This window comes from Haplochromis burtoni, unplaced genomic scaffold, assembly GCF_018398535.1.
Source record: "Haplochromis burtoni strain Fernald_Lab_line unplaced genomic scaffold, NCSU_Asbu1 Contig_15, whole genome shotgun sequence".
In the NCBI taxonomy this organism is placed as follows: domain Eukaryota; kingdom Metazoa; phylum Chordata; class Actinopteri; order Cichliformes; family Cichlidae; genus Haplochromis; species Haplochromis burtoni.
The window spans coordinates 1,793,383-1,819,360 of NW_024582376.1; the positions used below are offsets into that span (position 1 = coordinate 1,793,383).

Sequence of the window (25,978 nt, forward strand, 5' to 3'; positions counted from 1 at the left end):
TCTTTTCCTTCTAGTTAGTGAGTTCAGAAACAACATGTACAGTACAGTGAGGGCTTATTAAAGCCTGATTTGGCAGGTGGGGAATGCTAAGGTGTAGCAGCGCACCGTGGGGAGAAGAATTACTTCAATTAATTCACACAAAAACTTATTTTGTGAGTTTGTGTTCAGGCTGTGATCAGCTGACCTGTGATGCTGCTGCTGTGAGATGCTCAGAGTTTGAGCAGATGTTTCATAAGCTATGGGGCAGATTTCCAACCCTAGACTGTATAAAGCAAGAGTAAGAGGTGAAATTCAGTGAGTGAATCTGATCTGTATATTTTTTGGTAAACTGATGTTATTACCCTGGTTGTAACCTAACATAAACCGTGAACATCACTGCGACCTTTACCACAGTACTGCATATTGACCAGCTTAACCTGCACTAAAGTGTACCAAACTGCCTAGTACAGTATTTTCATGGAACTTTTAAATCCACTGCATAATTAGTAAACTTAAGTTTCTTTTGCATGACATTTCACAAAAAACATAATTCAGCGGCACATCATGCACAGATTAAAGATCTAATTTAAAAAGTTGAAAGTGAATTAGGACATTACATGCTGGAGTCCTTGTCTTTGTCGATAATCTCTGATCGTTCCTCTCTGTTCTCTCTTTCTTACATCTTTATCTCTGAGATGGCATTCATTAACTTTTTTTCTCTCTCTTGGGAAATACAGCAAATGTACATTTAACTAGCAGACAAACTGTGTGACAAACTGTGCAGAAACAAGTTGTGTGTTTGGTGATACTTGTTGCGTTATTTTAAAAGCTGAATTTAAAATAACCTGCCATTTAAAGAAATGCCAAAGTACCACAACTGCAACTTCAGTTACATCTGCACCCTGAATGCGTCACGAGAATGAGAAAAGGAATGTGTTGAGAGCGTATGTAAACCTGCGATATTTTTATTTTTATTGTTGCTGAGCAATGCTGTCCATGCTGTCACTGGAAGCCATGTCAGGTTGTAACACGTGAAAATATCACATAACACATATGTGAAAGTAATATTTATTAACCTGCCTGTCAGACTTGATGGCTCATCAATAGAAGGTGTTGGAATGCTAATTCCAGTCAACTTTAACCCAATTACAGTACTGTAAAACAAATTAAAAAAACAAACACATTAAGAAAGTTTCATGCCATGGTAAGACTTGCATTGTGACTCATTTATTTATCTGGTTTTATACTCACATGCTACTTTTCTGGCCTTGGCTAAGAAATGGCATATTAACCAAAAACATGCTACACATAGCAGCAAACACTAAAATCTGTGAGACAGTGTGTAGATTAAATGAAACAACTTTGAAATGAACCGATACTAAGATTTGCATGACACTGACTCAATCTTCAAATCTCCCTCTTTAAATGTTGTCCATCTCTGGTCCAGTCACCCAGCTGAGACACTCTAGATAAGCACGTCCTGTAGTCCAAAGAGTGTCTTCCTGCATCCAGAATAATCACACAGGTGCAAACGCAGGACTGTCAGCTTCCTCCCTTTGAAAATGATATTGTGGCTACATTTGCACCTCTACTGGCTTTGTGCCTGCATAAATATAGAGGACCTTACTCTTTCCAGTCCAGCTGCAATAGCCTTGCTGTCTGCCATCTTCATGCTGTCTGACATTTGGATGCTTTGCCCTCCACGCACCTAACTGGCTTACTCTGTTTGGTAGGATGAGCCGAAAGAAACTTTGCTTGTTTTTTGTTGAAAATAAAGTATTTTACGCAGCTGTAGTGTACTTTATAACAGAAAACAGTCACTGTGGTTGCAGTGACTTTGTCCCTGACCCCCATCCCCCCACCCTAGATCCCCCTTTAAAAAAAAACAGAAAGTCTCTTTATGATCTGGAACATAAAACACTGTCAAAGAGAAGACGCCATCCTCTATCGCTGCGTACCAGAACCACCCACTCCTTTAAGCCTCGTAAATGTCAGCTTGAATAACGTCAGACCTTGATGAAGAGTGAACAGATCTCGTTTTAATCAAGCATCTGAGAATCACTTTAAGAAGGTGTGATGAGGTAAAATAGGGTTAAAAATACCGTCAAACGCATTAATGGTTTACATTTGTGAATCATGTTGTGAATTAATTATGGCATCTGTTGATTTTCTAGTGTTTAGTCTGATAGAGCTGCATGCAGTTAGGTGAGGGAAAATATAAAGAAAATATAGGAAATGGTTACATCTAGGGGACATTAACTGCACATGGGAAAAACAAATAAAATAGAATAAAATTAGTAGAAATTTAATACTAAAATTATTAAAAATGAAACTATTTCTTAGCTATTACCTACGATAATTCCATTTTGTGCCTCTTGTGGGCAGAAAACTCGTTGGTATGGCAAACCTTTTTAGCAAACAGTTAGTTATTTACACAGGCGGGAAACAGGGAACAACATTATGATTCATTTGGAGTCATATTGCTGTCCACCTGGGAAATGGAAGTCAAATATATCCCCTTTGGTTTCCGGTCCTTTATAACTCCTGATGGAAACAGATCAGAGGGTTTAATACAGACCCAGAAATTTGGTTCAGGATGCTTCAAGTCACCTTATGTGACTTTTTGCTTCAATACCAGGGAGATAAAAAATGGATTTTATGTTTAAATATGTAACAAAACAACAAAGACCTAAAAAAAATAAAAAGACTGTTGCCAAGTAATACAGAAAAAACAGCAAAGTCATTAAAACTCCCATAGGCTTAAAATTCACTTAGCTGCAGTCTTGCACTGACACTAATAGATTCCTAGCATGCAATGAGAGATGGCATGAGCAAAACAGAGATGAGGCACTGTATATCCGAAGGCTTATCACTATTCTGCACAGATGCGGCTTTTGTGCGTGTCCAACTTGATGCCTGCTGATGTATAAATGGTGTTCTCTTCTTTGTATATTCTTCAGGTGGCTGTGACAGGGGCACCCCCGGGGCAGGACCCATGAGGAGTCATAGAAGATGCTCACAGCCTGGGCGCTTCTGCTCTTCTTAGCCATGTGGGTGAGAAGCACCTTTGGTGGCCCGCTCTCCTTTCGAATAGGTAAATTGCAAAACATAATGGCTTCCACTCTATACAGTGCATGCTTTTCATTCTACTTGAAATATCAGTGAATGAGTGCATTTAAGTTTTTAATTGTTGAGTGGGAATTGACATTTTGTTGCTTCAGAGCTGTCAGCTCAGATAGCTGGATATCCTAATCTTTGCAGTCTCCACAGTCTCGATAAAACTGGCTGGAGGAATTCAATCACAAATGTTGAAAAGTAGCCATGTTTCCTCACATGGCTGTAACACATGGCCTGAGGTATCAACAGGCTACAAAATTAATGTGTGAATGTGACACAGTCCTAATTGTCTGTAAGATACTACAGAACTACAGTCTATAATCTATAGTTGTTTTACAGTCAGCCACACAACAGTTAAAGCACCATAGACTTTCATGACAACATTATAGTTTAAGAGTATCTGGCTGGTACAAACTTAATACTATATACTGTTTACTGTTTGCTGTTGTTTACTGTGTATGCTGTGTACAGTGATACAGTATAGCTTTAAGCAATTAGCCACTAAAGCAAGCTTAGACCCAAAACAAACCTATTATTCTAACTCTGCACATACCCACCCTTCCACCTGCATATTAAACGAAATTTAAGGTGCATAATTAGACGCGTGTCAGCTGACCTATCAGATACATTGATTACCTCTCTGTTTATTGCAGCTCTTTTAAATATTTAACTATAAAAGTAATCTGAGCATAGCAAAAATCTGACTCTTATCCTAATCTTGCCCTTTTTTCACTGTTGTAAGCGGCACTTGCAACTCTGCAACTATTTTAACTGTGACTGTTGGGACTATTGAACAAACATTTTAAAGCAATTGCTAAAATCTAGCAAAACCACTGCAGTACTGTGGTTCTGGAAATAGTGGCTGATCGGTGGACCAAGACTAGATTTTTCACTGGAGAGTCTGCTTCAAAAGTCACATAAACTGCTAGAGTATGCTGGTAACCGATGGAGGTTGGTCCATCTTGTTATTATTCTCCTACAGTCAGCAGCTCTCTGACTCCCTGTCACTTGCTCCCCGTCTACCAAAAGTGTGATTGACTGTCTCTTCATTTATGTATAGAACCCTTGTCTAAGGTTGGAAACGCTTGTTCGTGTGTGTGTGTGTGTTCCTGTCTAGCTATCTTTGTGAGAACCAACAGTCACTTGTGAGGACACACAACCCGGTCCTCACAAATTTGAAGGCATTTAAAGGCCTTTTCTGAGGATCAAAATGTGGTTTTAGTGTCAAGGTTACAATTAGGTTATGGTTAGGTTTAGGGTAAGGGTTAGGGTTAGGCATTCATTTTTAACAGTTAGAGTTAGGGTAAGGAGCTAGGGAAAGCATTATGTCAATGAAGGTCCTCACTAAGATAGCTGAACGGGGTTGTGTGTGTGTGTGTGCACTACATATAGAAATTAATAGTATTAATAGTGAAACTGAGATAGAGATTCAGAATGACATTGATTCTGTGCCTCCCAAACTGTTCCCTGCTGTGATTTCTCAGTGGTCAGCTTTCAACTGTTCTTTTAATTAACAAGAACACTTGAAAGTGAGATCTGTGTGCAGGTTAGAAGGGTGCAAGTTAATAGCACAGAAGCTGTGTACAAATGGCCATGTGGTTATATTAAGACTATTAAAAAAACAAATAAATCCAAAGGGTGCATTAAAAATAAGAGTGCCTCTTTAGATGATGTACAAATGCAATTCTAATTGTTCAGAAGAAGAAAAAAGAAAGAAAAAAGCTCATGGCTGATAAATGCACATCCTTTCTTGATCTTTTGTCTTTTCCCTTTACTTCTCTTGTGTGTAAAAGTCTTTTTATCTTTCCAGTATTTTGAACCTTGACGAAATGGAATCAGTTCAAACTGTCATTTTTGAGCGCTATCACCATCTCTTATTTTTGAACAAGGCATTTATGTATCACTCACTGTTTTTCTACCCTGTCTGTTCTGTCTCATACAGTAGCTCTGTCACAGCACATCTGCTGTTTGCAGAATTTTTTGCTGGATTGTCACATAATGCCCCAAACCATTTTCTGTATTTTGAAAACAGCAGAGTTTCAGAGTTTACTCTATCAACACAACCAAGAACAAATCATTCCTTGTTTGTGAATATCATCAGAGAAGTAGCTTGCAGCCGCATGCCTTTTCTTTCTCCCAGTTTTCCCTACCACCCTCCACCTGATTGTACCAGCTCCACAGCAGTGGTGGTTTATATTTATCTCAATGTTGCATCGTTGATGGATAATTAGGTGCTTGGCCTGTTTTTGTACATTTCTTCTAATGTCATCTTTGCACAGAACCCCATTCATTGCTAGTTTATTCCAGTACAAGGCATAGATATGCAAAAGTACAAACACGCAGCCACATATACACGTTTCACAACCCACAGAGACACACAAACAAACACATAACCCAAAACACCACTACAACTCTGCCATTTGAGCTGCAGGAGATGGTATTTAACATGGCCGTCCCTAGAGTCTTGCCTGGCTGGCATAATGTCACTGTCTGGCCTTCTCTGAATGTGTGAGTGCCAAAAACAACCTCCTGTCCCTCACACATTACCACCAGGACCAGCTAGCAGCCAGTAGCAAGCTCAGGGTAGGTGAACTGAGGAACTTCTCTTTGTGTCCGCCATGTTCTTAGCAAATCCAGGGATTAGGATCTACTTTTGTTTGTAAATTAATTAAACCATGTGATGCAAAGTAAGTCTATTTACTTCAATTTTGATAAGGAAAATTTGTATAAATATAACATGTCTTCTGGCATTTTTACTGCTGCCTTGTGGTGGGGAACGAATTATGGGATAAACAATGTTTAAGTTGCAGTGGAGTTGCGATATCAGCCTGGGAAAGTACAAATTGATTTTCCTTCATTGTTCCTTTTAAAAAAAATGAAAGTAATGACAAGTGAAGCCTTAACCAAATAAAAGAAATAAAAGAGGTGAAATCAATCGCCAAAATACAATTATAAAAGAACAAAATGAGAAAACAAGAAGACAAACTGCAAACACTGCCTAAAAATGCTGGTTCACTACCATATGGTGCAGCTTGTTGCTGTGGGTGGTATTCAGCCATTAGTTAAGTGAAAAAGTGTCTCCTGTGTAATTCTGTTCAGCTAATAACTTGGTACTTATGCTTATTTCCAGACAGTCATCTTCTAAACACACATTGCTGTTATGAGCTGGTGTCTGCTTTTTGTAATACTGAGATTTAAAATGTAGAAAAAAAAGAAGAGCTGAGCTATTCAGGACCAGTGCAACTTCAATTTCAATAAAGTCCCTAAACATCTAGCTGGGTTTATAAAGAAATTTAATCAATGCCTCAATATAACCCATGAATAATGACTGCATACATCAACATAAGGCTTAGCTCATGGACAGTGCTCTTTTAGAGCATAAGTTAAGATGAATGAAATCAAAATGACAAAACTGATAAAATGAAAAGGAACTTACTGAAATAAGCTGAAGTCTCTTTCTGTCTTGAAATGAGAAAGGTCCTTTAATGCTGTCTCTATTATCTACTACCCAGGTAGGACTAATGGGGAAATTATGGTTCAGCAGTGGTGTCATGTGGGCAGTCTGTTGGCAGTCCATGGGCAGCTTTGCACTGCCTTTCTACCTGCAGAGAGTGTCTGTTGTTAGATTGGGGGCAGAGCCAAAAATATGTGGTACAATTTGTCTACAAGCTACTCTTTCTTCTGCTGTTGTTGGTCCATCAGCCAACTGAGACAGAAGTTCTTACATCTAAAGAGCTGAAGTGAAACCAAGTGAAAAAACAGTGTCCACTGTAGTCACTGTCTGTGCTTTCTTTTTCTTTTCTTTTTTTTTGGGCAAATCTCAGCCTCATAATATCATTGGCTATACCATTTTAAAGACCATCCTGTATCTCCCTGGCTTGGCCTACCATCAGTGGTTCTTCAGAATCTTTTCTTCTAGTTCAAAAACCAATCAGGATTTCCCAGCACTAAGAACTAGTCCTCACAGTTCAGGGCCAGGATGTCTTTGTTGTGGTCTGTCACCATCACAGAGCAAAACCGTTACACGATTAGAGGCAGTAATCTCACCAGGAAGAGGCAAACACACTTCCTGTGCGTAAGGTCGTGTCGCACATAAACCAACCTTACAGCAGCCCCGAGAACATAATGTGAAACAGCTCTAAATGATTAAAAACGGGTTTTAGTAGCTCTGTCTTTCACGTGGATTTCGCTACAATTAGAGCAATATTCAACAACACTACCAACATTGTCTTGCCCTGCAGAGACTCTCCATTCTGGCTGGTTTAATAGGAGAATATGAAAGCAAATTATCCGCTCCTCATACATGAACATGCGACATAAACAGTATTTTTTATATATGCTCACTTTTTTTTATTGGTGCTTTATTTTATTAAGTCACTTTGCATTATATGAAAAAAAGTATTAAGCCACACTTAAGGTATTTTCAGAGCCATTGCTACAGGTGTATGAAATGAAGAGCATCTAGCTATATAGATGCTCTTTACAAACATTTTTGAAACAGTAGGTCATTATAAAGTGCTCACTGACACTGAGCATGATATAATAGCATGCCACCATTGCAACCATTGCATTGTATGTAAAAGTAGCTGACGATCTGCTGGATCTAACTGCTTCTCTGGCATTAATATCAGCACAAACACTGCGCTGGGAGCTTCATGGCATTAGTTTCCATGCTTGAGCAGTTCCTGTAGGTGTACTACAGGAGTACTATATGTACACTGTACTCTTTTATGATGTGGTTTTCTGAGGTGGCAGCATCTCTGCTGGGGACAGGAAGAGACTGAACAGGCTGATCCGGAGGGCCATCTCTGTTCTAGGATGCCCACTGCACCCAGTGGAGGTGGTGAGAGACAGGAGAATGGTGGCTAAGCTATCATCCCTTCTGGACAACATCTCCCACCCCATGCAGGAGACTCTCAGCACTGAGCGGCTCCTTCAGTGCCAGGCTCACGATGTGGGACAGAGAGATTTTGCAGGTCTTTCCTCTCCACTGCTGTCAGACTCTACAACAAAGACTTTGCAACTGACCAAACACACACATCCACACATGTGCAATAGCAATAACACTAAGTGCAATACTCTTTTTCTGACAACCTTATATTTTACTCAGTTGCATATAGCATTTGTATTCTATTTTTATTCTATTGTATATACTATTTAATTTTATTATATTCTATTGAGTACAGTATCTTATTCCTATCATCTTATCCTATTCCAGTGTTTTTCTAATTTTTGCTATGTAACTATGCACTGATCACGTTCTGCTGTAACAAAACAAATTTTTAACGTGTGGGACTAATAAAGGTTATCTTATCTTATCTTATTATATATAGGGAGCCCAGTACTTTTTTCCATATAGTGTATTTTAACTTTGTGTTATTGCACTGCAAAACCAGTAAGCAATTTGTATAATTGATTGTCTTTGAAGGTAATTTCAGGGATTGCATAGCTTGTCAATAAACAGCTTGAACAGCTGTTTATTGACTATGTTATGCAATGGCTGGCAGGGGGATGTATGAAAAATAGATATCTCACTCCCTGACATTTAATTGAATCATCGGTTTCTTATTATATATGTCCTCGAGGATAACTCAAGAGGCAAGATATCTGTTTTGTTGGCTTTATTCGCACATTTGTTATTATTTTGTCAAAGTGCAATAGAAAGAAAAAGAGAGAACGACGACAATGTTCCCCACCATCTTCCTTCAGCTGTCCCAATGATCCCCAAGTCATCAGTGATCAGCTGGGATATGTAATCCCTCATGCATTTTGGATGTGTCTGGTGGTCTCCTCCCAGTTGTACATGTCCAGAGGGAAAGACCAAACGGCAACTTTAACAGATGCCTGAAAGTTATTAATTTGATGCTTCGAGAGGCAGCAGTTTAGTACTGCGGTTAACCCAGGTATTAAACATGCTTAGCACATTCTCATTAAGATTTGCTTTCAGTTTAGCTTATTCAAAACATCTAAATAACATACGGATATGTACGTATAGGGGGAAAAACGATCCATTTGAGTGAGTGTTTTTAAATGTTATCGTCTGTCAGTGCAAAGCACACCAGTAACAAAAATACCAGCAGTTTTTAAAATCCAGAAAATGGTGTAATGGCTCTACTTCTAGCTTGGTACTCATAGATCTGCTTTGCCAGATAATCAGATAATAGCAAACATTTTTCTATGTGCGTTTGTTACTGAAGTTTCTCAGTTCCAAGCATTAAATAAAACAATGTTTTCAATTAAACTCTTAAGAAGACAGCTGGAATTCTTGTTTAGCTGACAATCAACTGATTTATGTAAATAATCTTCAATCAAATTTGAATCATTATTAAGACAACTTAATGTCATTATCAGAGAAAATGAAACTTCATAGATAGTAATAACGAAATACTCACATATGCTGCCCTAAAGTTGCTGCTGTCCTCACAGTTAATGCATGAGATCCAGTCTGAGGAGTGTTGAACATAAAATGTTCAGATTTTTTACATTACTCCTAAAACACTTACAGAGCATCCCGGACTACTGAGGGGGCAGCAACAGGAGTATCTCCACAGGAAGAACTCAAATCGAATCTTTGTCTGCTTCTTTGCTCTCTTTTCCGAAGTCAGTGGGAGAACACGATAGAGGATTCTCGGTGGGGTAAATTCAATTGGTTTTTCTTTCCCAGCAGCAGAGTCTGACCCTGCACCATCTACCTGGCAGGCTGGCATCATGCGAGCTCTTAGTGAGGAATAGTTTGTTGTGAGATAAATGTATTGAATACAAAATGTGCTGTCATCATTAAATGTTTAATAAGGAATACCGCATCCTATATGGGCTCAGTCATGTAGGTCTAGAGACCCGTGGTAACCACTGGTTGCTAGGGAAAAATGTGTATTTACCCAACATGCAGGATGTTGCTTGTTGTCGCTGGGTGTCAAAGATGATGCTGCAACAAAAACCTCCTTGTGATTGCTTTGGTTTCTATGGTTGCCCGTACTTTGTATAGAGACTTGCCTGCTAACACTCACCAGCTACTTATTAAGCAGATGTCAAACTGTAGAAAAGGCAAGGCAAGTTTATTTATATAGCACAATTCAACAGCATGATTCAAAGTGCTTTATAGAGACATTAAAAAAACAAAAACAAATTAAAAGCATGATTTAAAATGGAAAGGAACAGTAGATAAAATCATTAGTTAAGATGTAAGTTTTGAAATTTAAGCTTAACAGTAAAACAGTGTGGATTTGGTGCTTTATTCAAATGCAGCTGAGAATAGGTGAATCTTCAACCTGGATTTAAATAAACTGAGTGTTTCAGCTGATCTGAGGCTTTCTGGGAGTTTGTTCCAGATATAAGGAGCATAAAAGCTGAATGCAGCTTCTCCGTGTCTGGTTCTGACTCTGGGAACTGATAAAAGACCGGATCAAGATGACCTGAGAGATCTGGAAGGTTCATACTGGGTCAGGAGGTCACTGATGTATTTTGGTCCTAAACCATTCAGAGCTTTATAGACCAGCATCAGAACTTTAAAGTCTATCCTCTGACGGACAGGCAGCCAGTGTAAAGACCTCAGAGCTGGACTGATGTGGTCCACTTTTCTGGTCTTAGTGAGGACTCGAGCAGCAGAGTTCTGAATGAGCTGTAGCTGTCTGACTGATTTTTTAGGTAGACCTGTAAAGATGCTGTTACAGTAATCAAGCCTACTAAAGATTTTTCCAGGTCCTGTTGAGACATCAGATCTTTTATCCTTGAAATATTCTTGAGGTGATAGTAAGCTGATTTTGTTATTGTCTTAATGTGTTTTTCTAAGTTTAGGTCTGCGTCCATCACTACACCCAAATTTGCAACACAAAGCAGAAACAAAGACTATTCACCTCCAAAATAAAAATATTGGAATATGTTGGTTTCAGTGGCAGAAGGCAGAAGTTTTACTCTGAAGGGGAGAAAAACTACATACATACTACTTACTACTTACTTACATATTTTCTACTCAAGCACTCAAAGCACCTTATACAACATGTCTTATTCACACCCATTCAAATAAAGACTTTTTTTCTATGCTTAAGAGCTTTCTATCGTCCACCCACAATCAAAGAGCAACTTAGGGTTACTATCTTGCCCAAAGATATTTGGCATGCAGACTAGAGCAGCCAGGGATGGAACCATCAACCATCACATTAGTAGATGGCCTCCTGAGCTACAACCACCCCAACATTCTCAACTTACACTTTGCATTGCACTTTCTCAAGTTTCACCATCACTGATGGTTAGTCACCAAGTGTTTGTGGACAAGTGGGTGTTTTTCATGTAACCAAAACCGTTGCAAAGAGGTTTTTGATGCAGAATTTTCTTAGCAACCAGGTGGCCAACTGCTCTCTAGGCTTTTGTGACTGCGGTTGGGTTGGGTCAGGTTGGCTGTAGCTCAGGAGGTAGCGTAGATTATCATAATCAAAAGGTTGGTAGTGTGATCCTTGGCTGCTGCAATCTCCAGTCTTGGGAGAGATCCCCATGATCTCAGATGTGTTCATCAATGTGTACAGTGAATATTAGATACAAAGCACTTGGGTGTAGGAAAACGTGCTTTGGTAAAAAGCATGGCCTCCTATTTTGGTGCTGAATTTTGGCAATAGAAATAAATCATTTGCTGGAGTACCAGTATTACAATTACTGTTTTTCTGGAGAGAGTGGGCTCTAGTTTGTGTGCTTGTATTTGTTCACATCTGTGACCACTGTTATGCACTGTATGTGGCTCCAGACACCAGGGGCATGTAAGGTGGATCAGCAAAATTGAAGCCCACAGGTAGGGTCTAATAGTGTAATTAGCCCTGCTGAGGTAATACCCACAAGTCAGCAGCATCACACTGTCACTTCCCTCAGTTCAGCCCCATCTACGCTCACAGTGACTTATTAAGGCTGGCTGCTAGAGCCACCATGGCTGAGTCATTGTGCCCTTGCCTCCAGTCAGGTTCATTCTGCCCTCGCATGCTCTGATTTCAGCTGGCATCTATGAACTCATTTAACACACTGTTACTGGAAGAGCAGAGAAGATAGCGTGTCCGAAAGGAAGGAGAGTAAATAACTGTGAGGGAAGCATCCTGCAGTGCTTTGACATATCATTTGAATTGTAGCATTGGTTCCTCTGTGGTGAAAAATGCAAATGTTGGCTTGAATGGATGCTAAAGCAGAGACCAAGATGTCCAGCTGAGGAGCCACAAGAGGAGATTTAATGATTAATCTCTCTGCTTCTAATTAGTATGGGAGCCATTAGGTTAATGACACTCAGACATGTGTACTCACGGAATTGAAGCCACAGGGTACATTTTCAGCTAAACCTCTTTTTCGGCGACCACCTGTTACAAGAGTCAACTCAAACTGCTCAGTTTTCTTTGATTCGATCTGAGGCCAACAAAGGTAATGAGGGTATAACAGAAAGAAACGGTGCTTAATTACAGAATACCGCATGTGCAGAGAAAGAAAAAGGCTCTTTGTTATAGCATACATCAATCATGTAATTGGAAAATGTTTGTCCAGGACTGTAGAGAGGAAATTATGAGCAGAATTAATCCCACATACATGCACATACAAATCCATCCTCAGGCGCTGACTGAGGGGGGAAAGTTTATGATTAATCTCCAAGGTTTTAATTAGCGGGGCAGGTGCTGAGACCAATCATTTAGTTAATGGCAGGAATGGCAGATAGGAGTGATGTTATGCAATTATGCACACTATTTTGCTCCTGAGCCTACCGCATAAATTATTCACCAAATCTGATAAAGTCACAGTGAATACGTAGCGCACTTATACTTTAGTTTTAACCACACACATCCCAACAAACACACAAAACACAGCCTCCTGAATTAATGTGTTCTCCACAGATAAGAACAAATTGAAATAAATATTGCCCATTTGGTCATGTGCATGCACACATACCCTAAATGCACTCTAAAAAAAACCCACACATTAGCTATTATCAGCTACACACAAACATAAAAACATTTACACTTGAATTATTAACAAACTAATTACAAGCTGCAGGATGATGTTTGAGGATGTGTAATGGGGCATTGCCACACGCTGAGGTGGAGGAATGTGAGAGCGAACAGGGTTGCTATCCTTTTCAGTTATGCGATGATGTAGAATGAAAGGTATAACCAGAATACTGGCTGAAGCTTAAATGGAATCAGGGCCTTGGTTGTTTGTTTTGTGTTGTCATCTGCTCACGTGCCAGCCTATAAAACAAACAGTAGACCAAACAGCATCTATAACCCTTGTGATTATGGCATTAACCAGCTTCTTATCTACTGCCAGCCTACCTCTTATGAAAGTCCTTGCATCAGAGATGGATTGCTTGTTCTGACACGGTCTCACGCCTTGCTTTGCCCTGACATTCGTTTCTGTTTTAGCTGTCACGTCTCTGCAGCAGAAAGATTTTTATGTTCTGTATCAATTTTGACTTATGAAACATAAGTCAAGGAATAACGTGTGAATCAAGTGAGCATTATTTTATATCTGAAATATGTAAAATTGGACCCTTTAGCAAGTAAATTATCACACAGAAATGATTGTTAAATGCCTTTAAATATAAAATGTGAACTATGTCATTGGAATACTATTACTAAGAGATCTTGGAAAAGGGAGGTAGTGATTACATGAGTAGACAGATAGATATGATGTTATTGTGTACTGATGCTCAGTTGATGCTAAAAACTTTGGATCGTCTCATAATTACATTACTTCCTTTACACTTTCTTAAGCAGCACATTCCTGAATTGCTTGCAAATGGTCCAGAATGCCACTTTTTGGCCACGGTCTATTTATACTGGCTCCCTGTAGAATTCATAAACCAACTGATTGTTAAGTTCAAATACTCAGAGGCATACATGATGAGTCACCCACCTAAGCTGTAGCTCTGTTTAGGCGAGGTATTTAATCTACAATAACTAACACTTAATACTTTGGCCTTTATTTTCTCCGGGGAGGAATCAGGGACATTTTTTTCATTGTTTATTTCTATTCGTCCCACATTTGCACCACACGGCGGTGCATCTCTCCGACAAGGACATCAATTTCCTCTTAGAAGTAGCGGTGTTTGTGCAGCAGATCTTGACTCTCCTCATCCATTACAGTCAGGGCATGGTGGAGAGAGCACTGCTTTTAAAGGGAATTAGAGGAGATGATTTGATTATTCGTGATTGATGTCAACCCCAAACTTAGAGTAATTTATTCTCCCTATTCTAAACCATTTTACACCTCCAGCACGTGAGCACCATGCCCGCGTTCTCAAAAGGAATTAATATCAGTCATTTTTTTCAAAACTATGCGAAGTCCACGAACTTGTGCCAGTGATTGTGCTTATGGCTCGATTCATTAAAATATAGTTATGAATGCTGTGAAATGCCCTGCTTTTTTCCTGTGGAGAGCTAGAGGGGAAAAACAGCTTTTGTTGGCTGTGCTTTGATTAGGGTGAAATAAAACACAACATCAATGGCAGGTTAAAATCCATGCATATACTGGCTCAGATATACAGAGAATCATATACAGAAGCATCTTCCCTCCCTAAATGCAATGATAGCAAACTTTTCTGATGTCCTCTCATCGAGCTGCTTGTTAGTCTGATGCAGAGATAATGTTTTTTTATGCATAGATGGCTACAGCAGTGTGGTCTGCAGTTACAGTGTGTTCTGTAACTGCATGTCTTCAACACAACAATATTATCGTTTAAACATTCCTGAGTCTCAGTACCTTCTATATTGAAATTTTAGGGAAACTGGCTGCCTCATAAAACTGCATGTGGTCAGCATTTATACCACATTTATGATAGCGCAATTTTATTAGAGGCGTACTCTGACTGTTCTGAGCACCAAAAGTGTTTGGTGGTAGTGCAAAGAAAAGATTTGGTCTGAATAGAGTTCGTATGAGTGAGTGGCCTGAGTGATGACGGTTATTCAGGCCATGGGCCAGACTGGTGAGAGGTGGGGTGTGGGGGAATAGTGTTTGTTAACAGTCCGAATGGCCCAGGGGAAGAAGCTGTTTGTCGGTCTGGAGGTGTGGGACCTTATTGACCCGAGGTGCCGAGCAGACAGCAGTGGGTCGAACAGAAAGTGGGCGGAGTAGACAGTGGTTTTGCAGATCTTCTCAAACTTTAATGTACTTTTCTGCATTCATGATTCAGAATCAGAATATAAAATGGATTCTAATTCTAATTCGGAATCAATAATCCAGAAAAGTACAATCAAGTTTTGATCCAGCAAACAGTACCATGTGGAAAGTGTCTTCATTCGGACATCAACCAAAAATGAAATGTCTCACCAGCACCCAAGTACACACAGGTATCACGCTGTTTGATGTTTAAAAGGAGTATAAAAGCCAGTAGTTAATTAAACACTGGGACTTGTATAATGTCCAGAGGTGTGGTTGTGACAACTAAACATTTTTAATTTCAATAGCTGTAGATTTAGATTTTTTTTTTTTTTAAATAAACTGCCTCTCTGATTGTAGTTACTTGAAGGTGTTTATTGGTGAAGTTGTGTATTCGAATCAGCCACATTATGTTTTGTCAAAATTTCCTTACATATCCATCCTGCTATGTTTTCCGGTTGTTTGAGCATGTATTATTTACCTTCATGTTAAAGTAGTGAAGCTTTGACACAATGAGTACGGTGCCTAAGTGCTTTGAAGACTATTCCTGTGTAAACACAGATGGGTAGGTGGAGTTGCTCTGTCATTTAAACAAACAATATAATAAATGAGGAAAGTAATTAAAGAGATTGAAAGGAGAACCTCAGGTTTTTTTAAATAATGAATAACCTTAATATTGTGCTGTAATACAGTCGGTGTAAGACCATAAAAGAGTACTGCAAGTGTTTTAGTGCATATAGTTATTACATGGTAATGACCACAGATGGGCTCAACAGTAAAAGCCTGCCTTTAATATAAGCCTGCTTCAAATGAAACACTCAGTCTTCTTTAATGTAAATTGCCTGAAGTTTCAGACTGTTTCAAATGATGCAATACTTAATATGATTTATTCAGTACTTAAAATTACTTATAATATAATTTGTGACTCGTTTCCTGTAAAATACCCTGAAGTTATACACAACTTAAATTTACTTACAGTATAATTATTTCTGCTACTTTGTGAAAACTTGAATTGTTACCCTGTTATTCTACTGTATGTATCAGGAAGGTAGGTAAATACAATATATTATAATTTCAGGTAAAATACATTTAAATTCCTTTTAATTATAATGTGCTTTGACTCAATTAGTTACTCATCCAACATATATACAAATAGTAAATACTATAGTATGTTATATAGTCTGCACTCCCAAGCTTCCTTTGTTTTCTGACAGATTTTCTTGCTCATTTTTGTCATTTCTTGTGTTGTTTATGCTCTTCTTGTGTGTGGCCCATGCGGGCTGCTTTACAGACTCTGCCTTTTTGTCTGTTCGCTATTTGGATTATTTACCTCACTGCCAGGCTTTCTGTGGATGACCTCTGCCTTTCCTCTGAATAAAGGTTTGGATTTTGGAGCTTTTTACTTAGTTTACCCTGCACTTGGATTTTTCATCTCAGCGTTTCAGAATCCCTACTTAAGTGTCAGGCGGAGACGGGGAACACTCTGCTGCTTTGTATGTATCGACATGACACAACCTCAGAGACAGTAAATGACCTAGACATATGCGGCACACTACTCCATTCAAATGTGCACACACGCAAAAAGAAAGATTGTATTTTTGTGCTTTGGCAATATTGTTTCTGAAAGCTTTCGTGCCAATAAAGCTGAACTGAAACGTAAAATTTAAGCGGAAGCCTGTGAAGGAGATGCACAATTATGAAACCAGCTGGAACTAAAACATAAACCATTTTTAAATTTATTTTGTCGTCCCCATATTACCTTAAACTGTATAAATAACAAGACAAAATAATAAGTAACAAGCATATACACTATTATCTGTAACCTCAGATGCACATATATACACACAACTAAATTGTGTCTTTTTCTGTTCACTACTGTTAGTAAGGCGTAAAGGAGATCACAAATGGCTGCCATTACAGAGAAACATCCGAGTCCAATTTATGCTGTTATAAGAAGTTTCAAGCAACCAGTCACACTTGCCACACATTCAAAACGTCCTTGCACTATAGATGTAAGTGTTGTTTTTTTTATGGCCACAGAAGAATGCATTATTCTGCAGCTCAAAGTAATGGCAGCTATGCTGAAGCTAATGGCCATTGTTTTGGATCATCACAGAAACTTTGTTTGGGATTTGCTCTATTACCTCAGGAAAACACAAGGAACAACTGAGATTAGTGATGAGATAAAGCTCAGTGTTCCTACCAGGCAGTTTCACACACCCGAGCAGCTGTTTTTTTCCCTCCTCTCCTGTTTTATTTCTGTGTTTAGTCTACGAGGACAGTGGTGTAGAGGAACCCCCATTGGCTCCTTCTTCACTTGCCTTTTTCTTGCATTTCAGATGGATCAATTCCTCTAGCACAGCAAACCTTAACTGCTGACATTTGGAGGTTAAAGGGTATCAAGTTGTGTCCCTCGTGCATATGAAGACCCCAGATGCTTATTTTCACCTGGCAGCAGGAAGCTTCATGAAGGTTCACTATATCCCCCTGTATGTGAGCCCTCTCCCCTACTGAAAGCCTGACCTATGAGCAGAAATTGCCAACAACAGGGATACAGTATCTCTTAAGGTGCAGTGAAAATGGGAGAGTGGATGTCCTGGGGAAAGGCATCTTGGGGAGTGTTCAGTACTTGCTTACAGTGTTGCTATAAACTAAATTTTTTTACCTATATACTATTGAGTGTTACTGTAATTATTAAAAAACAAACAAACAAAAAAACTAAAAATAAAGTTAACTTTTTGAGATTGGGCATTTTTTAAAGAAAAATGCAGCTGTTTACCTAACAATATGGCCAATTTCTATATTTTTTTTCAGTAGCCCTAGGCTAGCTCAGAGCTCCAGAAAATTGTGCTGGACCAACATTAGCAAAATAATGAAGGAAGCCACTTTTGTTTGTTTTGTTTAATCCATTAGTAATGGTGAAAAGCAAGCACCTCTCATCTCAGCTGGGGTCAGCCTGACACTCCCTTTGGTCGTTTACTAAATATGGATAAATTGTTTTGAGCTTGATTACATTTGGCACCTTTGGCATTTTATTCATTAAACAGATTTAATTCTTTAAATACAGTTTTTTACAGACACACACATCACAATACAATTACAAAATATTGCCTGGTCGCATCCTGCTTTAGTCAATGTGCCTTGTGCCATATTTTCATCCATATACTTGTATTAGCATTGCCAAACCATATGCACACACATAGATACATACAATAGCATACAATAACACACACAAAACTCTTCTCCCTTGACACCACATTCTGCCAGTCCCTCTCCATTATGCCTCACCTCTGATCATGGCTCACAGTGAAGAGTTTGGCGAGCCCTCAGAGCACCGCCGACCCAGCTGCTGCCAGACTCTCTGCCATAACAATCAGATGGCACAGACATCGACAGCTGCCACCTTTGCCTTGAGCACCACCTCTGGCTACACAGATGCCTGGTGTTGTATTCATGTGCACTGGTTCCACTTGTGACTGTGTCGTAACACATATGTGTGCACTAGCCTGTAAATCTGTGGCATTGCCTACTGTTCTATTTTTGTCATTCATCTCCATATGGTATATGGTATATATAGCGCATTTACTAGTCCCTAAGGACCCCAAAGCGCTTTACACATACAGTCATCCACCCATTCCCACACTGGTGATGGCAAGCTACATTGTAGCCACAGCCACCCTGGGGCGCACTGACAGAGGCGAGGCTGCCGGACACTGGCGCCACCAGGCCCTCTGACCACCGCCAGTAGGCAACAGGTGAAGTGTCTTGCCCAAGGACACAACGATCGAGACTGACGGAGCCGGGGCTCGAACCGAATACAAGGCGAACTCCCAACTCTTGAGCCACGATCACCCACTTGGTAAACTTATTTACCAAGTGGGTGATCGGAAGGGAATGCTGCTTGACTAATAGATAACTAACCCCGGGAGGGACTAGTACCGGGGATGTTCCCAGTTCTAAGCAGAATCCATACAACATGTATAGCAGGTTATGAAGACAAAAGGAAACCTCATCAGTTATAACACTGTGAAAGAAAATTTGTTAAAAAATAAATAAATTCATATGCCTTATTGTTTGTATTTTGCTATGTTTCAGTGATTCAATAATAACAAGCTTGAAAGTCAGAGTTTGGAGTGACCAGATGTATTGTTCAACACAGCCTGAACTCTCTTAGGCTAGCTTTCATGTCATTTCATTAAGTAGCCTTCAGGAATCGTTCTCCAGCATTCTTGAAGGTCATTCAAAGCTCTTCTTTGGATGTTGGCTGCCTTTTTTGTTCTTTACTCACTCAAGATGATTTGACAGTGCGTCAATAATGTTGAGGCCTGGGCACGCCTCTCTCGTGACATCCTCCTAACATAATGATTATGATTTGATTCAAAAATGTCAAATTTGGATTCATCATTCCATCAGACCTGCTGCCACTGCTTTCAGTCCAGTTCATCTGTAATATGGGATACCTCAGCTTTTTCTCCCTGATTCTTTCAATAGTTTCAGTGATGTTTCATTTAGGACCAGACAGGCTGCTACTAACAAAGTGCCTAAAGATACAATTTTAATTTGGTTCATTCCCTAAAACAAATCCAGAAATGCATACAACTAAAGGTATCATTAATGGAATAAAAATATTCTTAATGATTATATCATAAAACAATCTCTTCATGTTTACTTAGTTGTTGTTATATCTGCTGATTTTAAATGGACTGTTGTATTGTACTGTGCATCTTAATAAAATCCAGTCATCAGATACCCTGTGAGGAAAGAATCACGCAAGTGGAAATGAAGGAAAAGATCAGATGGAGGACAGGGTGCACGTAGTGGTGAAATGACACATTTCATAGCTCAGCATCAGTGACATCATTGTAAAGTACAGGCACAATTAAACACAAATACACATATATAACTGGGACTGCAGGCCAGTATGGCAGTCTATCAAGTGTGTACAGACAGCTTGACTATTTTCACTGCGCAGCCAACTGTGTTATTAACTCGCTCTGTGCTGAATCAGTTGACAGGTCTCTGGGTCCCATTGAGTGTGTGTGTGTGTGTGTGTGTGTCTGTTAGTGTGTGTGTTTGCATGGCTTTTTTCCCCTCTCCTTCTTTGCCTCCCAGCTATCACCAGCTCCCTCGCTGTTCAGGGTCAACGAAGATTGTCCCTCTTGTATTTCTGCTATCTCCTTACCTCAGATTACACAGAGTGCAGTCCTGTAGGAAAGGACCATGGATTACAGCCCACTCCTGCAAACATGTGTCCAGTAGTGTCCCTGGATCCCTCACCTTATCAACCACATATGCACACCAACTGGGGCTCCCATGAGGGCTCTATATCCACTGGTCTTCTTAAAACCTCATGGACACAAAGCACACTATCCTTTTTGTTTCTCTTTCACCCACACTGAAGTAGAAGTGCACGTGTATACACACTCATAACCCCCTTTAAGCAGTGTTTTCAGCACCAGACTTCAACATCAAGAGAAACTAATGTGGTAAACACTTTGAGTCTACTAGTTAGATTGTAACTAGTAGACTCAAAGTTACATTGTAACCATACATTGCTTTAGCTCAACCCTTGCGAGGAACCTTAGACACATATTCAGCATTTTCAGCCTCATTTACAGTATGGAGCTCGGTGTCTGTGTATTTGTTAACAGTGTAGATGTGCTGTGGTCACGTCCCCACGCAGTGTTCTGTGTCCCATGTGATGTTCAGGTAAACGTATAATGAGGCAGAAGTGACCCTCAGCTGAAGCACTACATACCAAAGCAAAAGCAGAAACACTGACTATGAGCTCTAGTAGATGGAGAAGCAGAGAGCATGAACTACAACATTTACTGGTGAGGGTGGTGACGACAGACTCTACTGTACTTATCGCAGAGTCCAGCATTGTTCTCCCTGGAGTTTTATTAGGCTAGTCTATGGAAACTTTGCGTTAGATACCTTCTGCTCCTACTCAATTCAACCCCAAAGCTCACAAATTACTTTGTGAGCTGTTTCTCCCTCTAGAAATCTCTCCACGTCTTTTCTTCCTGGATCTCTATGTTCCCTTCACTGTTGTTATCTTTGTAGTCTTTTCCAAAGTTCTTTTAGTCTCATGAGGAAAGCTCGAAGCCCAGTTGGAGTCTCTCATAACATCCTGTTTGCTGAGAAACCTCAGAAACCTCACTAGTGTCTGTCTCTCAAACTACGCTTATAATCTAATCTAAGTGATGGTTTCATAGATGAATTTGGAATATTAGAAGCAAAACATGGTCACAAGATTATGCTATTTCTTTTATTTCTTTATTGTGTTTCTGAAGATTTAACAGGCAAAGCAGCGCAAGAGAAGCGGAATGAGAAATAGGACTGTGAGCTACACTACACATCTGTGCTGATCCTGCTGAAAGGCCTAAGGAGCTTTAGTTTTGTGTCTTCCGGTGATGGATACTCATAGAGTCCATGACTTTAGCCGTGTCCCTGCCTGCCCTGTTGAAATGTTGATAAAAAATCGATGCTTCTTGTGTTGCGCCCATCAGTCAGAGTGAGGACATGTGACATGCGCTGCATAGTGTGTGTCTGAGAAAGAGGAAGAGAATGAGGGCCAGCGAGAGGAAGAGGGAGATGAGTGATTGAAAGCAAGGTTATTAAAGTCATTTTCACGTGGTGGATTATATTGGAACATTGCCCTAAAGCAACAGGATGAACACAGGCCCTGTGTGTGCTGTTAACCCATTGGGGTGGATGAATCTCTGACCATTTTCCAGGCTGTCACATCAAAGGCTATCAAAGGTACAGCCTTATATTTATAAAAATGTATTTTTTCCCGTTCACCTGTGGTTATGTGTGGCTTTATGAATGAAATCTGTCTATTCTACTGACAATCATCGTTCTCCTCTCGCAAACCTGTGTTGGCATGTTATATATAGAGTCAGACCATATCTTTGTAAACCTTAGCATCATTTTTGTCCACTTTATCTGGAGTGTGCAAGCATAAGTGGCATCCTTCGCTTCTGGATCTGTCTTCCACCGGGGCCATCCTGTCAACCTGTCATCTGATCTGTGTGCTATTCAGCTACACGCCTCCATTTTAGACAGAACTGCAGCACAGTTTGTAGCAATTTCCCAATCAGACTCTGCAGAGAGAAGAGGGCTTTCGCTTCTAAATCACAGTTGCCCATTTAGACCAATTGCCAAAATTGCGCCAAAACAATGTTCTCCTAAAATTCTGCTTCATTACTACTTTGAAATAATATTTTTCCAGTAGTGTCTGCGGTATGACATTTGACTTTTCTGATCACACTAATACAAAACGGGTAAACTGATATTGTTATTTTCTCTCACTTTAACTAACAACGTTTAAACCTCAAAAAGTTCATTGTGTTCAAACATTTTAGCAGTCATCCAAGTGACTTCTTCAGCCTCAGCTAAATGCCGGTTTCCCAACATTTAAACTGTAGCTATCCATCCATTTTCTCAACTGCTTGTCCAGTTCGGGACCGTGGGTTCTCAGCAAAAACAGAACAAAAACAGAGGGTAAACCCTGGTCAAGTTACCCCACTACCACAGGGGGAATGGACAGAAAGCCTTTCACATCTATGGCCAGTTTAGAATAGCCGATTAACTTAACATGCATGAATTTGGACTTTGGAAGGACGAAGGAGTACCCGGAGAGAACACACACAGCCACAAGAGGAACATGCAAACTCCACACAGAAGGACCTAGGGCCTCCTCTCTGTGAGATTATGATGCTACCACTGCAGCATAAAATAGTATACCAGTAATGCTTGTCATTAATCACACACTTACTTCCAAAAGTTAATGATTTACTATCAAAACGTTTAATTTTAACTCCTGTTTGAGTTCTTGAATAAGGTAAACAGTGGTTATAAAGGAGCGGTAGATTCGTCTTCAGTGGTTTATTATGCTCGCCAACAAATGGATCTAAAGCTCCAAAACAAAAACAGAGAGCAGCAGAACAAACTGATTGTTAAACTCTCACAATAACCATGAACTAATAATAAAAAAGCTCATCAGTTGATTGGCAGATTGTTCCCGTTCTAGATGCACTATAATTGTACCGAACTGGAGTCTGGATTGACCTTTGCGTTAGAGGAAGCTTGTCTAAGGTACATTGGACTGTTATAAAAGAAGTGGTCCTGTCATCCACTGTAAAAGATCTATTGGAATAATAAAGGTCAGTTTCCAGCAGGTTAAGCTATCATGTCAAAATGGCGAAAGCCCTTTTCAGCTTGCATGTGGCTGCTTGAGGTCAGCAGCCTATTTAAGTGCGTCTGTGGTTACATACACAATACGATTATTTCGCACTGTTGCTGCATATGATGCAGTGTGTGTGTCTGTAGTTTTTAAGTAGAGGGCAAGCTTTTCATTTAATTTAGTTCACAGGAGATGACATCTTAAAAATTCTTTCTTCTTCCTTTGTCGACGCCACTGTCTTCTGTTTGCCTCCTTTCCACTCATCTAAATGTCTGCTGGTCTTCCTTGACCTTCCAGACAATTACATGCCAGTGGCTCTATCTTCTAGCCCAGGCCTGTTGAGGGAGATATACTGACTGACAGGTAATGACACCCACTGAGAGCTGGAATTCCCCCAGGCTCACTGCCTGCCTGCCAGTCGGTCTGCTTGCCTCTATTCAATCCCCAGGGTCCAGAAGTCAAACTACAGCCGCCACATCAACGCTGTTTTCATCAAAATAACTCTCATCATCCTCCTCCTCACCATCATCATCGTCCAGATTATCCTTGCGCCGTACACATCAGTGTATAACAGTCAGCCGTCTCGCTGTCTGTCTCTGACAGGATCTGTCAGTTTGTTGCTCGTTGCAACAGGTCTGCCCAGGGTTTTCCCTCTGTCACCATCACTTCCTGTCACTTTCCTCCTCTTTTTCTATTTCTATCCGTCTTCAGCTCTCCCTTAAAACCTCTTTCCTCTTCCTGCGTCTGTCAGTCTGACTCTCAGGCTCAGCATTAACAATCATTCACTTTCACTTATTTTAAAATACCATTCATGTTCTTTTCCCGCTTTCCTCCACACATGCTCATCATCATTTTAACGGGATGAGCCAGTTACTTTGAATTAATTCATCCTGTGTCACAGATACTGATGAGCTGGCTGTGATTTATGCGAGGATAAAGTAAATGTCTGTGTAGATGTACGGCCACGTATGCTTGTATGAAAGACAGGGACGGAGACGGTGCCATAATTCATTGAAGTTGTCTTGAGACTTGATGGGAGCCTAGGCTGAGCACCAGGTGCTGCCATTTTCTCTGAAGTGATGGAGTTTAAATTTTCCTTTGCCCCCACCGGAAAACCAGACACACAGCTATTCTGCCGTGAATGTCGGGCTGCCGCAGTCAAGAGACTGAATATACATTCAGGTGTGAAGGCACTTGCAAAGGTTAAGAGATGTTCTAAGAAAAGAAAGAAAAGAGACTGTTCAAAGGCTCATTAACACTCACACACACACACACACGTATGCAAATGTGCATCCTTTGTGCTCTATTTTAGTTTTTAGACTCAAAAATTCATTGATTTTGTTTGATTTATTAATAGTCAAATATTTTCCCCTCTCATTCAAATAATCTGTAACTTAGAAAATCAAAGCCTCATATTTTTATTGGTTCCATTAGAATCTTAATCTGCTAGTACAGTCTAATCAAAGGAAGAAAAAATATTTATTCCCATGTTGTGTTTTGTGTGGTTGTGTGTCATGTATGACTGTCTTACGTGAATCTAAGCGGCACAGGAATTCATAAAAATCGTGGAGCACTGATCTATCTGTGCCGTCTTTCTTCCTCCTTTTTGCATTACTGGCTCTTGTCATGGCCCTCCACAGGCTCTACAGCCTTTACAGAATGATCTCCGCTGTTGTGTACGACTTTTGACAGAAGCTGGCAATCCACTACCGAATACATATTTCTATTTCTGTCATCATGTTTAACCCGGAGCGATTTATCCTTCCATGAAGGAATGAATGTTTTTTTTCTCCTTTTCCTCAAAGCCTTATTCCACTGCTACCACTTCAACATTTCTTAAACCTCGATTCCTGAATTCAGTTGAAGCGTCACATTCATGGCAGTGACGATGACAGAGCTGTCAGCCAGCTTATGATCGGTTGGCTTCTGAAGCCATCTGTCTGATGGAGTAAGTAAGGTGTTTTGGGAAGGCTGAAAGTAGCAAAAGGTAACTACTCTTTCACATTTGTTTTTGCATCAGCTCTAACTTTAAGGACACAGCTATTACTGTTAATGATTAGAATTTGCTCACATCCTCCCCGGTGAGTGATTTGCCATCACCTCGATGGTTAAAACTCTCCTATGAACGTCACTCCCACTCTTAGCAGCACAGACTTCATCAATAGGTGTGTAAGCAGAATATGTTTTAAGGTATTTCGCTGCCCTTTGAAGGGAACCAACGCTGCAGGCCATGTTACTGCATGAAAAACACAGTAACCTCATTAACTTAGGTGAGCCCACTGCTTTTGCACACCAGGGTGCAGGCGTAAATATCTGCAGCACTGTATGATAATGGTGCTGCATGAGCCAATCAACGCGCACCTTCCTGCTGTAACAGAAAAACTGCAATTCTATTTACCTGGCAGTTTTTACAAGAGTATTAAATATCGATAGAAAAGCAGTGTTTTTGCATCTGAGAAGCCACAAAACTCACAGACTTATTACTTGAACCTGCTTTGCATTTCACTGTCTAACCAGTACCTGTTTAAGCGTGCCATTATCACCTCTGCAGTTGCAAAAATGTGCCAATTGAAA

At 40.0% G+C, this 25,978-nt stretch overlaps 1 protein-coding gene across 6 annotated transcripts in view; it reads left to right on the forward strand.

Annotated features, from left to right (window-relative positions):
- grik4 (glutamate receptor, ionotropic, kainate 4) overlaps positions 1-25,978 on the forward strand; it is a 354,349-nt gene that overhangs the window by 161,813 nt on the left and 166,558 nt on the right. For all 6 annotated transcript variants that reach the window (XR_006054048.1, XR_006054049.1, XR_006054050.1 and 3 more), the window contains one exon: positions 2,940-3,073. Coding sequence is in view for 3 of the 6 variants with exons in the window: in XM_005915839.3 (XP_005915901.1) it covers positions 2,992-3,073 (82 nt within the window). In the remaining 3 variants the exon portion in view is untranslated. The remainder of the gene's footprint in view (positions 1-2,939; positions 3,074-25,978) is intronic.